Below are 19,448 nucleotides of genomic sequence, written 5' to 3'. Positions count from 1 at the left end.
GAAATGCTACATACATTGTATAAAGTAATCAAATGTACAGTATAAAAACACTGCATATTCTTCATTGTGTAAATTAAATATATATTTCTTCTTATTAAAGTTACAAAAGCAATTTAGTCAAGAGCAGTGTGAGATTTTTTTTCTCTTTTGTTTGATTAACATGAATGACAGACAGCAGGAATTTTAGACTGCTGTCACTTTAAGAGCTGCCCGGATCCAATACTGTTACACGTTTTCTTCCTCAGCTGTTTGCTTTCACTTAAGACCTACTGTGTTTATGAGGATACTTGCAAAGTTGGGAATTTTGACACATACAAGTGTGTGTGTGTTTAACTGTTGAAGGCCTAAAAAGTGGCATAAATAACTCCGTTCAAATGTATAAAAACACTGCATATTCTTCATTGTGTAAATTAAATATATATTTCTTCTTATTAAAGTTACAAAAGCAATTTAGTCAAGAGCAGTGTGAGATTTTTTTTCTCTTTTGTTTGATTAACATGAATGACAGACAGCAGGAATTTTAGACTGCTGTCACTTTAAGAGCTGCCCGGATCCAATACTGTTACACGTTTTCTTCCTCAGCTGTTTGCTTTCACTTAAGACCTACTGTGTTTATGAGGATACTTGCAAAGTTGGGAATTTTGACACATACAAGTGTGTGTGTGTTTAACTGTTGAAGGCCTAAAAAGTGGCATAAATAACTCCGTTCAATACTCCCTTGCTCTATGAGGACCGTCTTCACATGTGCGCGCAGATGTAGCGAAATGAGTTCTCTTTCGCTGCTGATTGTGTTTCAACAGCATACAATCACTTGATTTAAAACCGCAATTCTTATAAACACATACAAATGATAAGATTCCGTGACCATGTAGCACAGCAACGTCATGTGAGCATGTAACCGCGATAGAGACAACAGTCCAAAATCTCTACCGGTTAACCGTGTCTACCGGTATATCGCCCACCCCTACCTGGGGAACCCATGATTGAACAAAACTTCTGGAAATAAAACAAAACAACAGAGTACCAAAATAGTGAAGTAGTCTTCTGATGCCATGTTTAGTGTTTACATCAATAATCTGACATTAATTTGATCTCAAATTGATTAATTAGCAGAAGTTATTACACCACAACCTGTGTGATGCTGGTTGTGACACATATGTGGTTAGTTAATTACATGGGCGACATTTGACTCTTGAGTCAGGTGGGCAAGAAATAGAAATATATATATAAGATAAATAAATAAAAGCAAAATATTTTTTTTTCTGATGTAAGCATCAAAACAATGCCCTACCGTATTGCAACGCATAAAAGCAGTCAAGAGGTTGCCACCATTTAGTAAACTTTGGACTAGCTTTGGCTCTTCCTGCTGACTTGAATGGTGATGCTTCCCGTTTGTCAGTTGATGGCCTTTCATTTTTAACCAGAAATGTGCACGCTGCTTTTCTGATGTTCACTGAAGTTTCCCATGTCTTTTTCCCTTGTCACTTGAAATGTTTCCGTTTTTAATGAAATCAACATATTTTATGTTCTGTCCATTGCTAATCACTGCTATTTTGAGAGTGAATCTCGCATAAATATGCTGATGTCATTCCCGAAACTTTGCAGGATGTAGCCTATGTGTCCGAAAAACGAAAGTTTCATACAAATTCTGAATGGATTATACCCTAGAAAGTGCGCAAAGCGTGCTCCCTTTATCACACTTATCTTCATCGCGATCATACAAAGTTCCGTTATAATCAGTGAAGCTCTCTAAACTGCACAATGAATCTCTTATTTACATCGCGTCTGCACTTAGTCATGAGATGATTCACGAGCGTGCAAAACTGCACTTAAAAACTGCGGCGCTTTCAGCGGTGAGTGAATTCTGACAAAACGTTTCTGATTGGCCATTGCGTTCAAGAAATCAACAGATATGTCTGTGATTGGTTACATTGCTCAACGCTGCAAAAACACGTTGAGGGTATTTAGCGCTTGGCTAAGCGCTGCAGCGGGGCCGACATCAGGGATTCCATGACTGACAATTGGGGGGGGTGTCGCCCATGGTTAATTATATAGTTAAATAAAATGCATTATACTAGTTAAGCAAACCACAGAACGGCACTGTGGCAGGGAAGAAGCACCAATCTTAGGAAATGTTAAAAAAAAATCTAGTTTATTTTGCAAACTGTATTCCATTTATCTCCATTTTTTTCTCTATGTAGTTGGAGGGGCGTTTGGACAGGCGATCAGAAGGTTTGCCTGACTCCAGGGAGAAGTTTATGGAGTTTGGGTTTGATTTCTGCTACTGGTCCGGGGATCCAGCGGCTCCCAACTATGCGTCACAAGAGGAGGTGAGCTTCCACTCTTATGCATGTTTAGTGTATCTGCACTGATGTTGATGTCACTGATGAGCTTGTTAATCTCCTGTGTCTTGGGTGGAGGCTGGTGCATGATAATCGGAGCACTGCAGGATGATAGCGTAATCAAAACCTTTGACCCACCAGGAAAAGGTCTGAGGAAATATTATCCCTCAGCAGAATCAAAACACTGCTCATCTCTGTGAAGGGTGTCTTCCCTACATAGTGTAAGATTTTGTTTATTTTAACCTGTATGTGGGTGCGCAAAGTTGGCTGGACGACATGTAGTTGTGAAAGCCCCCACCCCCCCCCTGCAATGTTGAGAATGCAACACTTGTGTTATGAATTGTTTTCAAACCTATATCAACCTTACATAGCTCGAGGTCTTTGTGTTCACATGCTTGCATAGAGAATGTTTTTGCATTGGTTTAAAGGCATTCACACCATGAACATTAACTATAAAAATAACTATATATTACTTTTATATATATATATAATTACTATATTACTATATTAGTGTCCACACCAACAAACAATAACACTGTTTATTATATGCTGCTTTAAATGCTCAAGCTCTTTAAAGTCAGGTGGTTTCTGATTGGCTAGAAAAAAATTTATGAAAGTGATTTAAATGATATCATTTTTCTGTGCCGTTATCGTTATAGTTATGTAGTTGTTGTGTGGACGCTATTCTTATAGAATTAGAATGACTATTAAAAATGTATAGTTATAGTAACCTTCATAGTTTTCATGCTTGGTGTGTGAATGAGCCTTAACTCAAACTTTCACAACTTCTCTGTCCTTTGTGAAGTAGAATTGATAGAATTACAGCCAATCATAAGATATTTTGTAGAGTGGGATATTGAAACAATGAGATTTCATTGATTCAGCAATAATTGAAACTAATTGAATACTGTTGGACTGCTGCAAAAACCACAAGTTCTCTCAAACTTCAGACCAACAAGCACGGATCTCATACACATAGTACTCACAGTTAACCAAGTTAAGTTAAACTAGTGAACTATATCTTTCCTTTGTCAGTGAACCTTCTCCTCAGTCACGCCCTGGTGTTCCCTTCAGAGTGACTTTGTCCACACTGTATGAAAGACTGAGCTGTGATGGCCCACGCACAGAGGATGACCTTGTCTGCACAACACTTTTCTTTCTCATCTCTCGCTTCCTCTCTTTCAATTTTGCCCAGTCAGAGCTTTACGGCAGAAGCCTGGAGCTTGCATTCCTTGGGCGGCCTGAAGCAAAGTCTGGTCAGAGAGACCTCTTTTTGGAGTCCTGTGGGAGGGATTCCCATCTGAAGCAAAATAAAAGTCCAGACAGCCTCATCATCATGGGTGCACTGTGATCAACAACAAAAAAAAAAACTTCAAGTGTCAAAAAAAAAAAAAAAACTTCAGTAAGATCCATCTTCTGCTTTGTGATTTGATATCCTAAAAAGCACCTTGTGAGCATGATTTTTAAGACAAAGAGTGTACTAGCTTGCAGAATTGACCCATAATTTAGTTTGAAGTCCACATGAAATAAAAATTGACTGCTGGTGTTTGTGCATGCTATCAAATCAAGTACAGCATAATTCAAAAGGCGTGTAGCTGTCTACATAAGCTAAGTGTTCATGTCAAAATTGTCAAAATTGAAGTATACTTTGGGCTTTAGTGTACATTACTAGTTTTGTGGTGATCAATTCATCCATGAAAGTTAATTCACAGGACAAAATATGTTTTGTCTTTATAAAATTTGATCAAAATCTGAAAATTTGCTTCCCCTCTGGATTGATGTTTTTTCTCTGGTGACATCAGTTTTACGCTGTAGACAAACATCCTTGAACCATTTCCCTAAAAAAAACGGCAGTTTGCTGTGAGCTAGAGATTGAGAGGAGGTGTGTTAAAATCAGGCTTCACCCTCTATTTTTTTTTCTCATTCATTATTCTAGTTCACTCAGAAATATGTCACAAGTGAAGTCTTTAATTTCACACAGACTCTAATTTTGTAATAACATTAATAGCTGATGCAAAGTTACCACAATTTTAGTGTAGTACCAGTAACTCTAGAAACTGGGATTTTGAATGAAACTTTGGTTAGCATGTAAATATTTGCAAGAGTAAGAGACCACATTACAGACAGGATAAATGCTTTTCTCTGTTCAGCTCGCTTTCATCTTTTTTTTAATTAAATATCATTCATTTAATATTAAGTTTGAATCGTTTTATCCAATTTAGTTTAATTGGTTTTTAGTGAAAAGATTCTCATGAAGTCTCACATGTTACTCCTTAATTGGATCTTCCTGTGAACTGCTGTTCTCTGTGGCTGCAAGCAACAGAATGAGACTGGAGCCTCTCCTTCCTGTGGGGTCTCCAGAGACGTCTCAGTGGACGGGAAACCAGCCATGCTTCTTCTCTCCAACTTCTCCCCCACTATTTCCCTTTAGAAGCCAGCTGCCCCTCCCTGCGCTTCTCTCTGTGCATGTGGGAATATACTTTCTGGGGGGTTTTTTAGTGGCTAAAAGATTGGTGGTTGTCTCTGGAGGAACATGTCTCTCTGTATATGTCCATGTATGAAGAGAAAGCAGAGGGCTGAGAGCAAGATGGAGAGGTGGAATCAGGCCTTGGAGCAGAATAGATAAAGATGGGTAATGGAAGCCAGCTGTTGTGAAGGCAAGGTTGGATCACATCTTGAATGCATTACTGGGTATTGGATTAAACAGCATCTAAACCATTGGTAATACTTTAAGGGCACACTTTTGTAACAAAATAACCATTTTTGAATTATTCTTTTGAGTTAGTTCTTTTTAAGGAACCAGTTGAACCAATGCACCAAATTGGTTGTTGATTGCAGATCTTAATATGAGCTTGCAGTTGATTTTAGGAAAGGGGCAGGGTTTATGCAGACTAAATGATTGGAAGGTCCAGCTAAAAAAATAGAATAAAATAATAATAAAAACATAATTTCTCACAATGAGATCAATAACATGCATTTAGAAAATATGTAAGGTGAATTTCAATTTCATGCTGACTTTTAAGCAAAATGTAAGTGCACTCTGGTAGTAAAAATAAATAGTTTCAAAGGCATAGTTCACTCAAAAATGAAAATTCTGTCATTAATTACTCACCCTCGTTCCAAACCCGTAAGACCTTCGTTCAGCTTTGGAACACAAATTAAGATTAGTGCTGTCAAAATTAGCACGCTGACGCAGGCGTTTAGTTTTTTTTTTTTTAGTTTAACATGTTAAAAATATTTAACGCAATTAACGCACGTACCTCTGCACATAAACAACACATGCACGTGATGCTGCTGACGTAGAACATGCATGCGCTGCGCCTTGTTTACGTGCAGAGAATACTCTCTATAATGGCGGAATACGTCATTTTGAAGAGAAGAATTGTTGAATAAAGTCGTTATTTTTGTTTTCTTTGTGCACAAAAAGTATTCTCGTAGCTTCGTAAAATTATGGTTGAACAACTGATGTCTCATGGACTATTTTATCGATGTCCTTACTACGTTTCTGGGCCTGGAAACATTTCAGTTGCATTGCTGCCTATGCAGGGTCAGAGAGCTCTCAGATTTCATCAAAAATATCTTAATTTGTGTTCCAAAGATGAACAAAGGTCTTACAGGATTGGAACGACATGATAGTGAGTAATTAATGACAGAATTTTAATTTTTGGGTGAACTATCCCTTTAAATAAAACAAAGATTATTGGAGTATGTTTACAAGAAAATTCTATTTCAGTCTTTCTACTTCAAAATTTCACATTTAATTCAATTCATGTTATGTGCGTTTCTTTGTAACTATTTGTGAAATTTACTAACATTTTCTGATTAAAAATGTTTCAAAGCCATTTTTTTAAACAATTATAAGTGAATCCTTCCTTATGAGAGAAAAAAATCCATGTCTAGGCATTCACATAGATTTTATTTCAAAAGTTATTATTTGCAGAGCTACATATTAAAAGCACCCGCTAGTATAGTGAAAATTGTTTTCCATGATATGTGCCCTTTAAATCTCTTCTATTTCAGTTTCAATTGATTTGATTTTCTCAAGTTTTCACAGCTTGAATAATGACATTTTTTGAGAGAGTTGAGATAGCATTAAACAAAAGATGAGTGTAAAGTAGAGCAAGGTGAAGGGCACTGGGGTCGCTTTTAGCTGCAGCCCCTCTCTTGCCAGCAGCACAGCTGCTTTAGTAAATAATTTTTCACAGACAGATTGTGCTGAGAGGACGTCATTGGTCCAGAGCTGGAGCACAATGCTGGTTTTATATAAAACATTAGAGACATTAAAAAATCTTACAGATTCCAACTTTTTAGTATATGTACCTCTTCATTACTATAGTGTGGACTTTAAATTGTGCTGCAGGCTGTGAAAGTCATTTACCCTAAAAAGACCAGCTGCGATACGGGCAACTTTTATTAGAGTGGGAGGAGGAGATTGATTGGCTCATTGGCTAATTGCAGCAACAGTTGGTGTCTTGGAATTCCTGCTGAAACTCCAGTCCAGTCTCTCACTCACTCTCATTCTTTAGCTCATTCGTTTTCTGTAGGCCGTTTCTGTGTAGCCCTCAGAATCCCCTGACCTCTTTCCCTCCCCTTGCAAATTTGACCCACATAATGTCTGTGAAAGTATGACAAACGAGAAGCGAGTTGAACCCCTGCCAATCAGCTCTGTGTCATTCTCTCTCTCCCACAGTCCACCCCACCAACCCTTTAACCCAGCTTTCCCTACAGTCGCATACAGCTATAAACAGGATCTCAGAATCATAACATGAAAGTATCACCAAGTCTAGTTGTATTTATTAGCAAGTTTGAAGGTCACATACATTATTTGGATCTTCTACTATATGTTAGCAACAATAACACAGTTTCAGTGAGATCGTTTACTCATAAATGAACATTCTGGCATCATTTGCTCATTATTTAGCCTTATGTTGTTCTAAACCTGAATGATTTTGTTTTCTTTTGCATGGATCAAAAGGAGATAGTTAGCACAATGTCCAAGCTGCTCTTTTACCATAAAATGATAATTTGTAGTTGTCGTCACCATCCACTTTCATTGTGTACATTTTGCATTCAGGTTTATAGTTTTGCATTGTTGATCTAGATTTTATATTTGAAAAATTTAATATTTATTACTTCAATCACATACACTATCGTTCAAAAATTGGCGATGGTCATTTGTAAACAATTTTTTGAAAAAAGCCTCTTATGGTTTATCACTCTCTCTCTCTCTCTCTCTCTCCCCTCCCACTTTTTCTTTTGGATACAGTGCATGACTTTATTATGCTCTTGGTATTTCTGGGTTTCTGTGTCAGTGGCGTGAAGAAAATCTCCACAAAACATCTTTACACACAGACTGACCATGTAAAATCAATTTTTTCAATGACGCAGAAATGAACACGTGTCTTTTGAACTTTATATTCATCAAAGATTCCTGAAAGGAAATCATGATTTATTATTAAGCAACATAAATGGGTCATTTGTAAACAATTTTTTGAAAAAAGCCTCTTATGGTTACCAAGACTGCATTTATTTGATCAAAAATACAGTAAAAACAGTAATATAGTGACATTACATTTGAAAGTAACCTTTTTGTATTTTAATATATTTTAAAATGTAATTTATTACGGCGATGCAAAGCTGTGATTTCTTTTAAACGGTATGGCATAATTGGTACCGTCATATTTTGTATAAAGTTTTTTAATACTGACTTTTTGATTTCATGTTTTGTTGGTATTTGTGTGATTCCTCGAGTTCCTGCAATGTAAACCATGTGTTTCTGTATTTTTGTCCCTGTACTGTATATGCAAGGGGAACTGACAAATTGGTCTTTGGTCTGGGATGGCCTTTGCCTTGGATGGGCTTCAATTGGCACTCCCCATGAGATCTCACAAGAAACAAGGAGTTTTTCAGAGGTGGCTATTAAGAAAGCCACATTAAAGAGCCTCTCCCCACTGTAGCGCTCCACACACTGATTACAGGCCTTAAGATTTTAAAGTGGGTGTATTACGTACTAACAGTTTATTAATGGAGTTTCTCTCCTCCTTTCATATCCATCCCTCTTTTCTACTTGAATAACTAATCTTGAAGCATCCTGCTTTCAACCTCTCTTTTACTACATCTTTAACCACAGCATTTAAACCCTTTAACCGAGAAGCCAAGACCGTACCCACGCAAGTGTTGTTTGTTATTGAAAGACGTCATCTCCCTTAATTTAGACCGCCTGACTCTTCCTTTCCACTGCCCCACTTTTGGGTTTGCCCCTCCCTGATCGAGCGTCTCCTCGTAGGGGTCTTTGGGATCACGTTGCCCGAAGCACTAACCTTCTGGACAACTTCCTGTCCAGAATCAACTCTATATTCAGCTTTCCTCTTGCATTGTGACCAAAAGTCCAATTGTTTTTGTTTGTGGTATGAGGATGGAAAAGGAGGAAAGCAAACATCAGATGCTTTTGTCCAAGGTTTCCTATGGCTGTACACATGCACACATTCATAACTGCATGCACAAACATAATCATAGAGGGGATTTAATTCAAATATTATTATTATTATTCTGTGGTCATATTGTATTGCGGTCACATTTTTTTTCTGTAAAAATAACAATGTGAATGAGGCAAGTGGAAAGAGATTTTTTTTTTAAAGGTGACTATGAAAATCTGACTTTTTCTGCGTTTAAGTGCTATAATCGGTTCCCGGTGCATCTACCAACCCAGGAAACGTGAAAATGAACAACCCAGTAGTTTTTTTTGGTAAGCCTTTCTCTGAAAACTTGTGAATGAGCGCGTCAGATTTCGCTCCCCCCGTGACTTAGAAAGCGGATCTTATTATAATATTACCGCCCCTTAATCTGCACGTTTCCACCCACGGCACCACCATTGTGTTTTCGCAAGGGACAACAGTGTACCAGTTCTAATGCCATGGCGAAAGTTCAAGCAAAGCATGCTAACTGTTCTGTCTTTGGCTGCACAGATGAGCACAGAACACTATTCAGAGTCCCAGCCTCAGAGGAGACAACAGAGCAGTGGATTTATTGATTTATTTACTGTTACACTGCTGCCACACAGATCTAATATAAACATGTAATTTCTTTCCCAGCTGTTTACCTTCACTGACATAACCGACTGTTTTTGTGTGTTTTTAACATAAACTTTAAGCGCAATAAGACATGAAAGAGTTTAGTACTCAGCTGATTTCTGTGCGTGTGCTTCAGATGTTTGCGCTCAGAAAACCGTATATCAGAAGTCACCGTATATCATTACCTTCTCTGAAAACTCCTACTTTCTTGATGGTGCTTCTAAATGTTTTTAAATTGTTATCAAAAGTGAACAAATTTTGCTTTTAGTGAAGTTATACAAATTACTTGTCGTGTGCCAGTTCACTACTTACCCACCCTAAGCACATTGCTGTTTAAGAAGTTGTTATAGAGTGCTCAGGCAAAAGTCCAGTGGTGACAGGGAGAGCAAATTAAAAGAACGTGCTGTGACAGTGAAAAAAAGCATCTTGCATGAGCAGAGTTCAGTGGAGAGTGAGTTAAGATGGACTCCTCTAACAAGCTCCCTCACTGATTCTTTCAAGCTGAAGAAGCTCAGAGCTCAGGCTAATTAGAGTGAGTCAGACAGAAGCGGCTGCTAGATGCTGATCGGCTCTCCCTGCAGACAGCATCCCAATTAGCCTCTACTCACACCCTACACAGAGACCGCAGCAGCCCCAGGACTCTTCTCATCTCAGCCAAATACATACCTGGGTTACAATACCCTGAGAGAGTCTCTTGTTTTGCTGACTCACTGGGTTTTCAGTGGATGTGAAGGTCAAATTACTTTCTCTCTCCCACACCTGTAGTACACAATAAGAAAGATTGTCTTTTATGCGTTTAGTTTTTGTAATGCTTTTGAATGTTCATGAAGATAGACAAAGGTGTGTGAAAAACAATCGTTTGGCAGTTGAGCATTAACCTGTTTTTCTTTTTTTGGCTATTAATACCTCCTTTAAGAGTTGGCATGTATGGAGGACCAAACCTGCAGAAATAATAAATAAAGAAATAACAGGAAAATAAAGAAATAAACAATAAACTCGATCAACTGCAGAGTTGCAAGATATTTTCACAGATTCACATTATTATGTCGAATTACACAGAGAAAATCGTGACCCCCCAAAGCATTGTGAGCCTAAATGCAGTCGTAAACCAGTTGCACCAAAGGACCTAGTTAGACCTACGGTCTACTCAGGCTCACAATGCTTTTTGGAATCGCGGTCCACTGGCAGTTGACGTCTATATTCGCAAGTTTAGGGACAATCTCTAAAGTTAAATACGACATTGGTGTACATGATTGTAACTTCAATAGCATTTGAAGAGAATGACTTACAGTCACAATACCAACTGTAAAGTGTTCATCTACGAATCAGGTATATTTAGCAATATTTAGATATAATTTGACAGTTTATTTTAACAAAATATCACAAATCTAACGTATGTCGTATGTAACTTTAGAGACGGTCCCTACACTTGCAAATATCGAAAGTCCAACGTCAAGCCAACTTTATGGCAGTGGGGTTGTTTTCTTACTGTACATGTCCAGAGTGTCAGATAGTCTTACAGGCATATAGTTCACCCCAAAACCCTCATGTTGCTCCAAACTTGTATGATTTTCTGTGGAACGTGAATGGAGGAATCTGAATAATGTAAAGTTACAATGAATGGGAAATGGAGCTTTTAAGCTTTAATAAATAAAATTGCCATAAAAGTGTCCACATGTGTTACATGTGCAATTCATAATAATCCTCCCCTCCAGTGGTCTGTTAATTGTCCCAAGGAAAACATCAGTCAGATTTGTGAATTAAACATTCAGACCAGTTTTGTGCAATTAATAAACCGATTCATTGAAAAGATCAGTCTAAAAAAAAATCTTTCACAAATTGCGATTATAATATCATAATATTCGTTTTTGAACTATTCCTTTAAATTTAAATTTAATTTTAAACTATTCCCCAACCCTACTATAAGCAGTAGTAATGCTGAAGCTTGCCTCTGTAAAATAGTGATGCACCGACATTTTTTACTGAAACCCAAATTAAAGTTTTCACTTAGCCAAAAAAGGAAACCGAAAATAAAGCCTGGGTAATTGAACTCTGCTTGCTTTCTAATGTGTTGTGTTCTCAAGTGATAAATTAAACCAGTCGTAATCATGTTATTTGGCAATGAACCGCCTGTCGATATTTCAGCCGAATTTTTTTTACATATTGCTACTCTAGCGTTATTTTTGGTCACGATGAAGTGTGTCCACACTATGTGCATGAAAGAGACGCTGACACAGCCAAAATGCAATATTGGAAAAGCTAATTAAACGTTACTGTTTCGGTCAGTGGTTTCGGCCCTCCTAAACTATTTCGGCTAAAACCAAAAGCTGTTTTAGCCGAATATTTTTGGTTGCTGCAATTTTGATGCATCACTACTCTTTAGAAACAGCAAAGTTGATTGAGAACTTTGCCCTCACCAGACATGTGTCAAGCCAGTGGCGTAGCCAAGATGAAGTGTAATACAAACAAATGCCAGCGTAGTGGAACATTCTTTCAAAGCGATTTCATTAAGACACAGGGGTTCAATAATTTTGAAGAAAAATAGACTGAAGGAAGAGAAAGAGGAAAATAAAGCAGTCCAAGTGGGGCTGGTGAGAGAGCAGTAGGTCTCTGTTTTCATTTCTCCTCTCCTTACAGTGAGAACGGCACACACTCTGAGAATCTCAGGCGAACACAGACGCAGCACATTCTCTTTGCTCGAAACCTGCACAAACATAACCTTCAGAGAACAGGCTCTCTCTCTTTCTCTCAAATAAACACAGATCAACAGTCACATTCTGTCAATAAACCCATTCAAAGAGCACAGAACAAGAATGTCACCTGTGTGTCAGAACATTAGACTTATTAATAGAAATTACAATAAAAAGTGCTTTTCTTAAAATGTGTGTGTCAAAAGTGTGCTTTCTCCACCTGTAGGTGTTTCAAGACCTGGGTGTGTGTGTCCTGTCTGGAGCTTCAGAGGGGTATAACGTGTGTCTGTTTGCGTATGGACAGACGGGCTCAGGGAAAACTTACACCATGATGGGCACTCCAGTGAGTAACTACTTGTGTGAGATAAAGATATTGGCGAAGCACTATTTCAACCTAAATATTATGTGTCCTCTTTATCTGTGCAGGACTCCATTGGACTGGCACCAAGGATCTGTCAAGTAAGTTACTGGCATTTAAGGGATAGTTCACCCAAAAATTTAAATTCTGTCATCAATTACTCACCCTCATGGCGTTCCAAAGCCATAAGACTTTCATGATTTTTGTCCCCACACAACCACATTTTGATGTTTCAAGAAGTATAAAGACGTTGTAACTGTAAACTTGAGGAGTTTAATTCATGTCTTCTGAGGGGACACAATCAATTTGAAGGGGTCTCCACATACTGTACATTATTGTTTCTCCTCTATGCCCCGCCTTTCTGAAACGCGTCGATTTTTACAAAGCTCATCGGTCTGAAAAATCGAGGTGTGCTGTGATTGGCCAGCTATCCAGTGCGTTGTGATTGGCCGAATACCTCAAGCGTGAGACGGAAATGTTACGCCGTCCTCTTTTGGAAGACCAAACAAAGTAGTTTCGCTTTCACAACGAAGCACACAGCGTCTTCACGACATGGCTGCAGTGTCAACAATACTACAGCGAGAATAAAAGTTACGCGTTCTTTCTTTGCGTGAACATTTTGGCGGCGTTATGCAGATCTTCCCACAGAGCGACGTAGGTATGTTGGGGCATGTTAGAACGAGGCGTTTTAGGTAGGTGTGGCTGACTCTTAACTTTTATAAAGAATATCTCTTTGGATTTGAGACTTTAGTCTTTGTATGTATGTTGATCAATGATCATAAAAAAGTGGTTGTGTCTTTTTGGAAGACTTGGATTAAACCTAGGGCCCTATGATAAAACGCGGTCGGAATAGCAGAATCCAGTCATAAAAATAGAATTTACTGTATAATGCAGAATGTCAAGGAATTTGCCAAACTGTGGATGAATAAATCAAAAATAGGTCAGTACACTTAAATCAAAATGCGATATGATCTAGTGTCTGTGAATATTAAGCCACAAAATACTATTTAATTATGGATCCTGTTCTGCATGTCTCTGTATGAAAAAATAGTGCAGGTTTCGTTTACTACACACATACTAAAGAAAAATGTAAATACATAACAGTATTTCTGAAAAAAAAGAAAAAAGTTTTTTTTTATATAAAATCAATTATTTAGAGATGCTTTTGATTATTAAGATTTAATGAAACCATTAAAATGGAATTCAGAAAATTAATGGAAAACAGAATAATACAGAAAAAAAAAAAAAATACATTTCATAGGGCCTTAAAAATAAAATTTTTGTTAAACTTAGTAAATTGTGTAAGTTTCATGATTTTAATTAATTAGAAATGCTTTTTGATTAATACAATTGAATTGAACCAGTAAAACATTAGAAGAATTAAAACGGGGAAAAAAGGGAATCCAGAAAAGTTAAAAAGGGAATTTGGGAAAAAATAAAATGAATTTCATAGGGCCCTAGATTAAACGGCTTGATTCATATGGATTACTTTTATGATGTCTTTTGAGCTATTTGAAGCATCAAATTTTTGGTTGCATGGACTTTCAATGGAGGAACAGAAATCTCTCAGGTTTCATCAAATATGACTTTGAAGATGAATTAAAATTGTATGGTTTTGGAACGACACGAGGGTGAGTAAATGATTTGAGTACGTGATAATGGGTTACCTCCTATGAATATTTTCTTACTAAATAAGCCTATTTTTTACCCTTTGTTAAAGGGTCTTTTTAGGTCTGGAGTTGAGTCTGCAGATGGACAGAGCTGTAGAGTTGAAATAAGGTGAGAAGGAAACCCTCTGTTTCTTTTTCTTTGACTCTTTCGCAACAGTATCAGCAAGCCTATCCTGAGAATGAAGCAAGATGTATGCCTGTAAGCAAAAGCAAATCACAACCTGATTTTCCCTCTCAGTTTTTTAGAGATCTATAATGAGCGTGTGCGTGATCTGCTGAGAGGGGCGGAGCAGAAGAAGCCAGCACCCCTGAGGGTTCGAGAACACCCAGAGAAGGGGCCCTATGTGCAGGGTGAGTGTTCACAAAAGCAAACGTAAAATGCCCTTCATGCTGATTTGTTGTAGAAAGAAGTTTGGTGAAGCCCTTCAAACAAAGTCAAATTACCTTGTGTAACCACTACTAATGAAAACATGAGGAAAGCGCTCACTGTGTTATAACGTTTGATTAATTATTGTGTATTTTTATTAAAGGGGTCATATGATGTTGCTAAAAATAACATTATGTTGTGTATTTGTAATGCAATGTGTTTATGCGGTTTAAGGTTCAAAAAACACATTATTTTCCACATACTGTACATTATTGTTTCTCCTCTATGCCCCGCCTTTCTGAAACACGTCGATTTTTACAAAGCTCATCGGTCTAAAAAAAAAAAGCTAGGTGTGCTCTGATTGGCCAGCTATCCGGTGTGTTGTGATTGGCCGAATACCTCAAAGCGTGTGACGGAAATGTTACGCCCCTTACCATACTGTGATGCCGTGTACCGTGAGCAGAGGCCGGCGGATTCGACGAAGGAGCGTCCGGAGGGCTTGAGGCAACCACATGTGACGACCCCGGGCTGGACTCCGCTTCGTCCACGGTGAAAGCCGATCCGGCGACCCACAGCGCGAAGTTTATGTATTTCCTCAGCGATATCGTTCTCTTTTGGAAGGCCAAACAAAGTAGTTTCGCTTTCACAACGAAACACACAGTGTCTCCACGACATGGCGGCGGCGGCAACAACAATACTACAGCGAGAATAAAAGTTACGCCTTCTTTCTTTGCGTGAACATTTGGGCGGTGTTATGCAAATCTTCCCACACAGTGACGTAGACATGTGGGGGCGTGTTTAAACGAGGCGTTTTAGGGGGGCGTGGACGAGTCTTAACTTTTATAAAGAATATCTCTTTGGTTTTGAGACTTTAGTCTTTGCAACTTTAGGGATCTTATCTATGCACGAACAGCTTGTAACACTCCAAAGAGAAAGGAAAATTTGAAATTGCATCATATGACCCCTTTAAAGAGGTAATTGTGTACATAAGTTATTCGTTCCTGACTGTTTGCATTTGTAACTCAATTCCCACCACAGCTTGTGCTGAGAGTAGCCAGCATGTATGACTGTATCTGCTCCGCCTCTTTCTTGTGCTCTCTCTCTTTCTCCCTTCTTGTCCAACACCCAGTCATTGTGTGTATTAGGAGAAAGCCCAGTGCAGCAAAGGAAGTGACCTCACTTCCATGTTGCTGCTAGAAGCTCAGTACAGAGGCATTGTGTATTGACCAAGATGTGTTTCTCACACATGTAAACACACATGTAAACATTAAAATATGCGAATTTTCTTAGCATTGAATACCAAAATATATACATTTTTTAATTTGTAACAATTCTGTTCATTCCTGACATATTAACAACCAGTTGGACAACAAAAAATTGTCCAAATGCTAAAATATATTGTAATTTAAAACGCACAAATGCACACAGCAACTGTGACTAAACTCGGGCCCAAAATTACACTCTTAAAAGATCAATTAATAAATGTTTTAGCACTCCAGGCTACTTTACATACTGAAAGATGATGATCTTCCTCATTTTGTTCCATTTCTATTCTCTAGCAGGAAGAGAGTGTCCGTGACTCAAATCATGGAAAGGATGATGATGTTATTATGCTGTTTATCTTAGGTCTCTCTCAGCATGTAGTGACTGACTACAAACAAGCAGTGGATCTGCTTGAGGAGGGCATCGCTAACCGCATCACAGCCGCTACACATGTCCATGACGCTAGCAGTAGATCTCATGCCATCTTTACCATTCAATACACACAGGTTTGAATCTCATTAAGTTGATAGCAACTGAAGATCTCTCATCAGTCTTTTTCAAATCCCAAACGGCATTAGACTACTTTAGTTGTGTAACTAAATGGCTTCTAGTCACACTAGATATTTCACACATATTTCACTCTAGACACTAGATATTTTGATTTATTATCCATGTGCCAAAAATGTAATGAAATCACCTTTACAATACTGTTTTTGTACAGTATGGGGTCAGTACGATTTTTTTTTCTAAAGAAATTAGTACTTTTATTCAGCAAAGATGGATTAAATTGATCAAAAGTAACATTGAACACTTTTATAATGTTATAGAAGATTTATATTTCTAATAAATGCCATTCTTTTGAACCTTTTATTCATGCAAAAATCCTAAAAAATATTAATCAGCACAACTGTTTTCAACATAGATAATAATAAGAAATGTTTTTTGGGCACTAAATCAGCATATCCATCACAGGAATAAATGGCATTTTAAAATGTATTAAAATGGAAACCAGTTATCTTAAATTTTAATAATATTACACAATATTACTGTTAGTCACACTTTATTTTAAGGTACAATTCTTGCAATTAGCAAACCATTAACTACGACTTTTTTCCTCAGTAAACTCCTAATTTGCTGCTTATTAATAGTTAGTAAAGTAGTTATTAATTTGGGTATTAGGTAGGATTAGGGATGTAGAATATGGTCATGCAAAATATGTGCTTTATAAGTACTAATAAACAGCCAATATGTTAATAATAGGCATGCTAATAAGCAACTAGTTAATAGTGAGAATTGGTCCCTATACTAAAGTGTTACCTCACTGTTTTTACTGTATTTTTGATCAAATAAATGCAGTCTTGATAAGCATAAGTTATTATTAAAAATAATCTTACTGGCCCCAAACCTTTGAATGCTAATATTCTTGTGAAAATAGTTTTTATTTTTTATAGGCTATTCTGGAAAATAACCTTCCCTCGGAAATAGTGAGCAAGATCAACTTGGTGGACCTGGCTGGCAGGTTAGTGTTTTAGTTTAAACTTAAACCAAAGTCTCCTAGTTTAAAATCCAGAAAGCTGCATTCACTGACATGAAACAATGATATGTGGCCAAGTTGCCCTCTGGTGGTTGATCACATAATGGTGAACAGTAAAGTGCTAACTTGACTTGAAATATCACTCTTTGTGCTGTGTCAGTGAACGAGCCGACCCTCAATACTGCAGAGACAGAATAACAGAAGGCGCCAACATCAACAAATCTCTTGTCACCCTTGGCATCGTCATCTCCGCTCTTGGTAGGCACTGGCCTTATTTATTCTACTAATCCCCTCTTATCTTCCTTGTCATGACTTTGCACTTTGTTTTTCTAGCCCAGAACTCTCAGATGTTCAGCAGCAGTCAGAGCATTAACAGTGTGCTCAGTGAGGGTGAAGGGAGCACTGTGGGTAGTCAGTCCAGCTCTCTGTCAGGCAGCGGGCGCAGACAATGCTTCATTCCCTACAGGGACTCTGTCCTCACCTGGCTTCTCAAAGACAGTCTGGGCGGCAACTCCAAAACCATCATGATTGCAAGTAAGCCATTCAGAGTCAAGATTTGCTGCATCGGTTTCAGTGCTAGTGGAATTGATTCTGAGATTCATTTTCCTCCAGCTGTCTCACCATCCAGCAGCAGCTACAACGAGACTCTGAGCACCCTCCGCTATGCAGCTCACGCCAGGAACATCGTCAACAAGCCAAGAGTCAATGAGGTGTGTTCAGATGTGTCCAAATGTTTGTAGAACTTGCTGTACCACCATCAACAGAAAATTATGTTAATGAAACTAAAATAAAACATTTTGTTTTATCTCAGGATGCCAATGTGAGGTTGATCAGAGAACTGCGAGAGGAAATTGATCGTCTGAAGAGCATGCTGCTCAGCTTTGAAATGGTACCAAACTTTAAAGGAATAGTTCACCCAAAAATGAAACTTCTGTCATTAATTACTCACCCTCATGTCGTTCCAAACCTGTAAGACCTTCGTTCATCTTCGAAACACAAATTAAGATATTTTTGATGCATTCCGAGAGCTCTCTGACCCTCCTATTGACAGCAAGGATCCTTACACAATCAAGTCTCAGAAACGTAGCAAGGAGATTGTCAAAATAATCCATGTGGCATCAGTAGTTCAACCGTAATTTTACGAATCTACGAGAATACTTTTTGTGCGCAAAGAAGAAAAAAAAAAGATTTTATTCAACTATTCGTCTCCTCCACGTCACCCTGTAGCACCATTTTGTAGCACAACGTATGCTGTTATGTGTCAGTACGCGGATACGCTGTTTACGTTGTTTATGCTTTGATCTGAATGTAAACAACGTATCCGTGTACATGCGTTGCATACGTTGTTTACGTATGTGATACTCTCCAAAATGGCGCTATATTTTTTTAATAAAGTCGTTATTTTTGTTTTCTTTGCGCACAAAAAGTATTCTCGTAGCTTTGTAAAATTACGATCGGACCCCTGATGCCACATGGATTATTTTACCGATCTCCTTGCTACGTTTCTGAGCCTTGATCGTGTAAGGATCCTCGCTGTCTATGGGAGGGTCAGAGAGCTCTCGGAATTCATCAAAAATATCTTAATTTGTGTTCCGAAGTCTTGCGTGTTTGGAACGACATGAGGGTGCGTAATTAATGACAGAATTTAAATTTTTGAGTGAACTATCCCTTTAACAGCTCAAACAGACTAAGTACAACATACGTATTGGCTATCAAGTAATTAGATTACAAATTAGTTGTATTGAGTGAGAATTTGACAAATGAGATTTCAATGTGGGCTGGACTACTTTGCACCATCAACAGTAACAAAACCAAGTCTTGTTGTCCTGTGCTGTTTACTGTTGCAGTTGGTTAGGATTAGGGCTGCCGAAACTCTGTGCTTGCCTTACATACATGAAACATATATCTATAGCGAAATGTCTACTTTTAAATGAACCAATTCAAATGGAAAACAAATTTTCAGATTATGTAATCTGATTATGAAACATGCATATCAACTGTGGAGTCAGTGTCGTCGGCTTCATCACTGAAGCCAAAAATACAGAAAACACTAGTTTGTCAATGAATTATTATGATGTTAAGGCAGTCTTCTTGCTGTTTTTTCCCTAAAGTATTCATAATCATTTCTTCTGTGGTGCACTGTTGCAAGCTGAC

At 37.9% G+C, this 19,448-nt stretch overlaps 1 protein-coding gene across 1 annotated transcript in view; it reads left to right on the top strand.

Annotated features, from left to right (window-relative positions):
• The window catches only part of LOC107730214 (stAR-related lipid transfer protein 9-like), a 57,832-nt gene that overhangs the window by 10,743 nt on the left and 27,641 nt on the right, over positions 1–19,448 (top strand). Inside the window, exons 3-13 of the mRNA XM_016540976.1 lie at positions 2,202–2,330; positions 12,329–12,445; positions 12,529–12,561; positions 14,181–14,239; positions 14,369–14,481; positions 16,124–16,266; positions 17,212–17,279; positions 17,455–17,552; positions 17,628–17,828; positions 17,907–18,004; positions 18,106–18,183. Coding sequence (XP_016396462.1) covers positions 2,202–2,330; positions 12,329–12,445; positions 12,529–12,561; positions 14,181–14,239; positions 14,369–14,481; positions 16,124–16,266; positions 17,212–17,279; positions 17,455–17,552; positions 17,628–17,828; positions 17,907–18,004; positions 18,106–18,183 — 1,137 coding nt within the window. The remainder of the gene's footprint in view (positions 1–2,201; positions 2,331–12,328; positions 12,446–12,528; positions 12,562–14,180; positions 14,240–14,368; positions 14,482–16,123; positions 16,267–17,211; positions 17,280–17,454; positions 17,553–17,627; positions 17,829–17,906; positions 18,005–18,105; positions 18,184–19,448) is intronic.

This window comes from Sinocyclocheilus rhinocerous, unplaced genomic scaffold, assembly GCF_001515625.1.
Source record: "Sinocyclocheilus rhinocerous isolate Xijiao unplaced genomic scaffold, SAMN03320098_v1.1 scaffold1419, whole genome shotgun sequence".
NCBI classification, from domain to species: domain Eukaryota; kingdom Metazoa; phylum Chordata; class Actinopteri; order Cypriniformes; family Cyprinidae; genus Sinocyclocheilus; species Sinocyclocheilus rhinocerous.
This window is presented reverse-complemented; position numbering and strand designations above follow the sequence as displayed.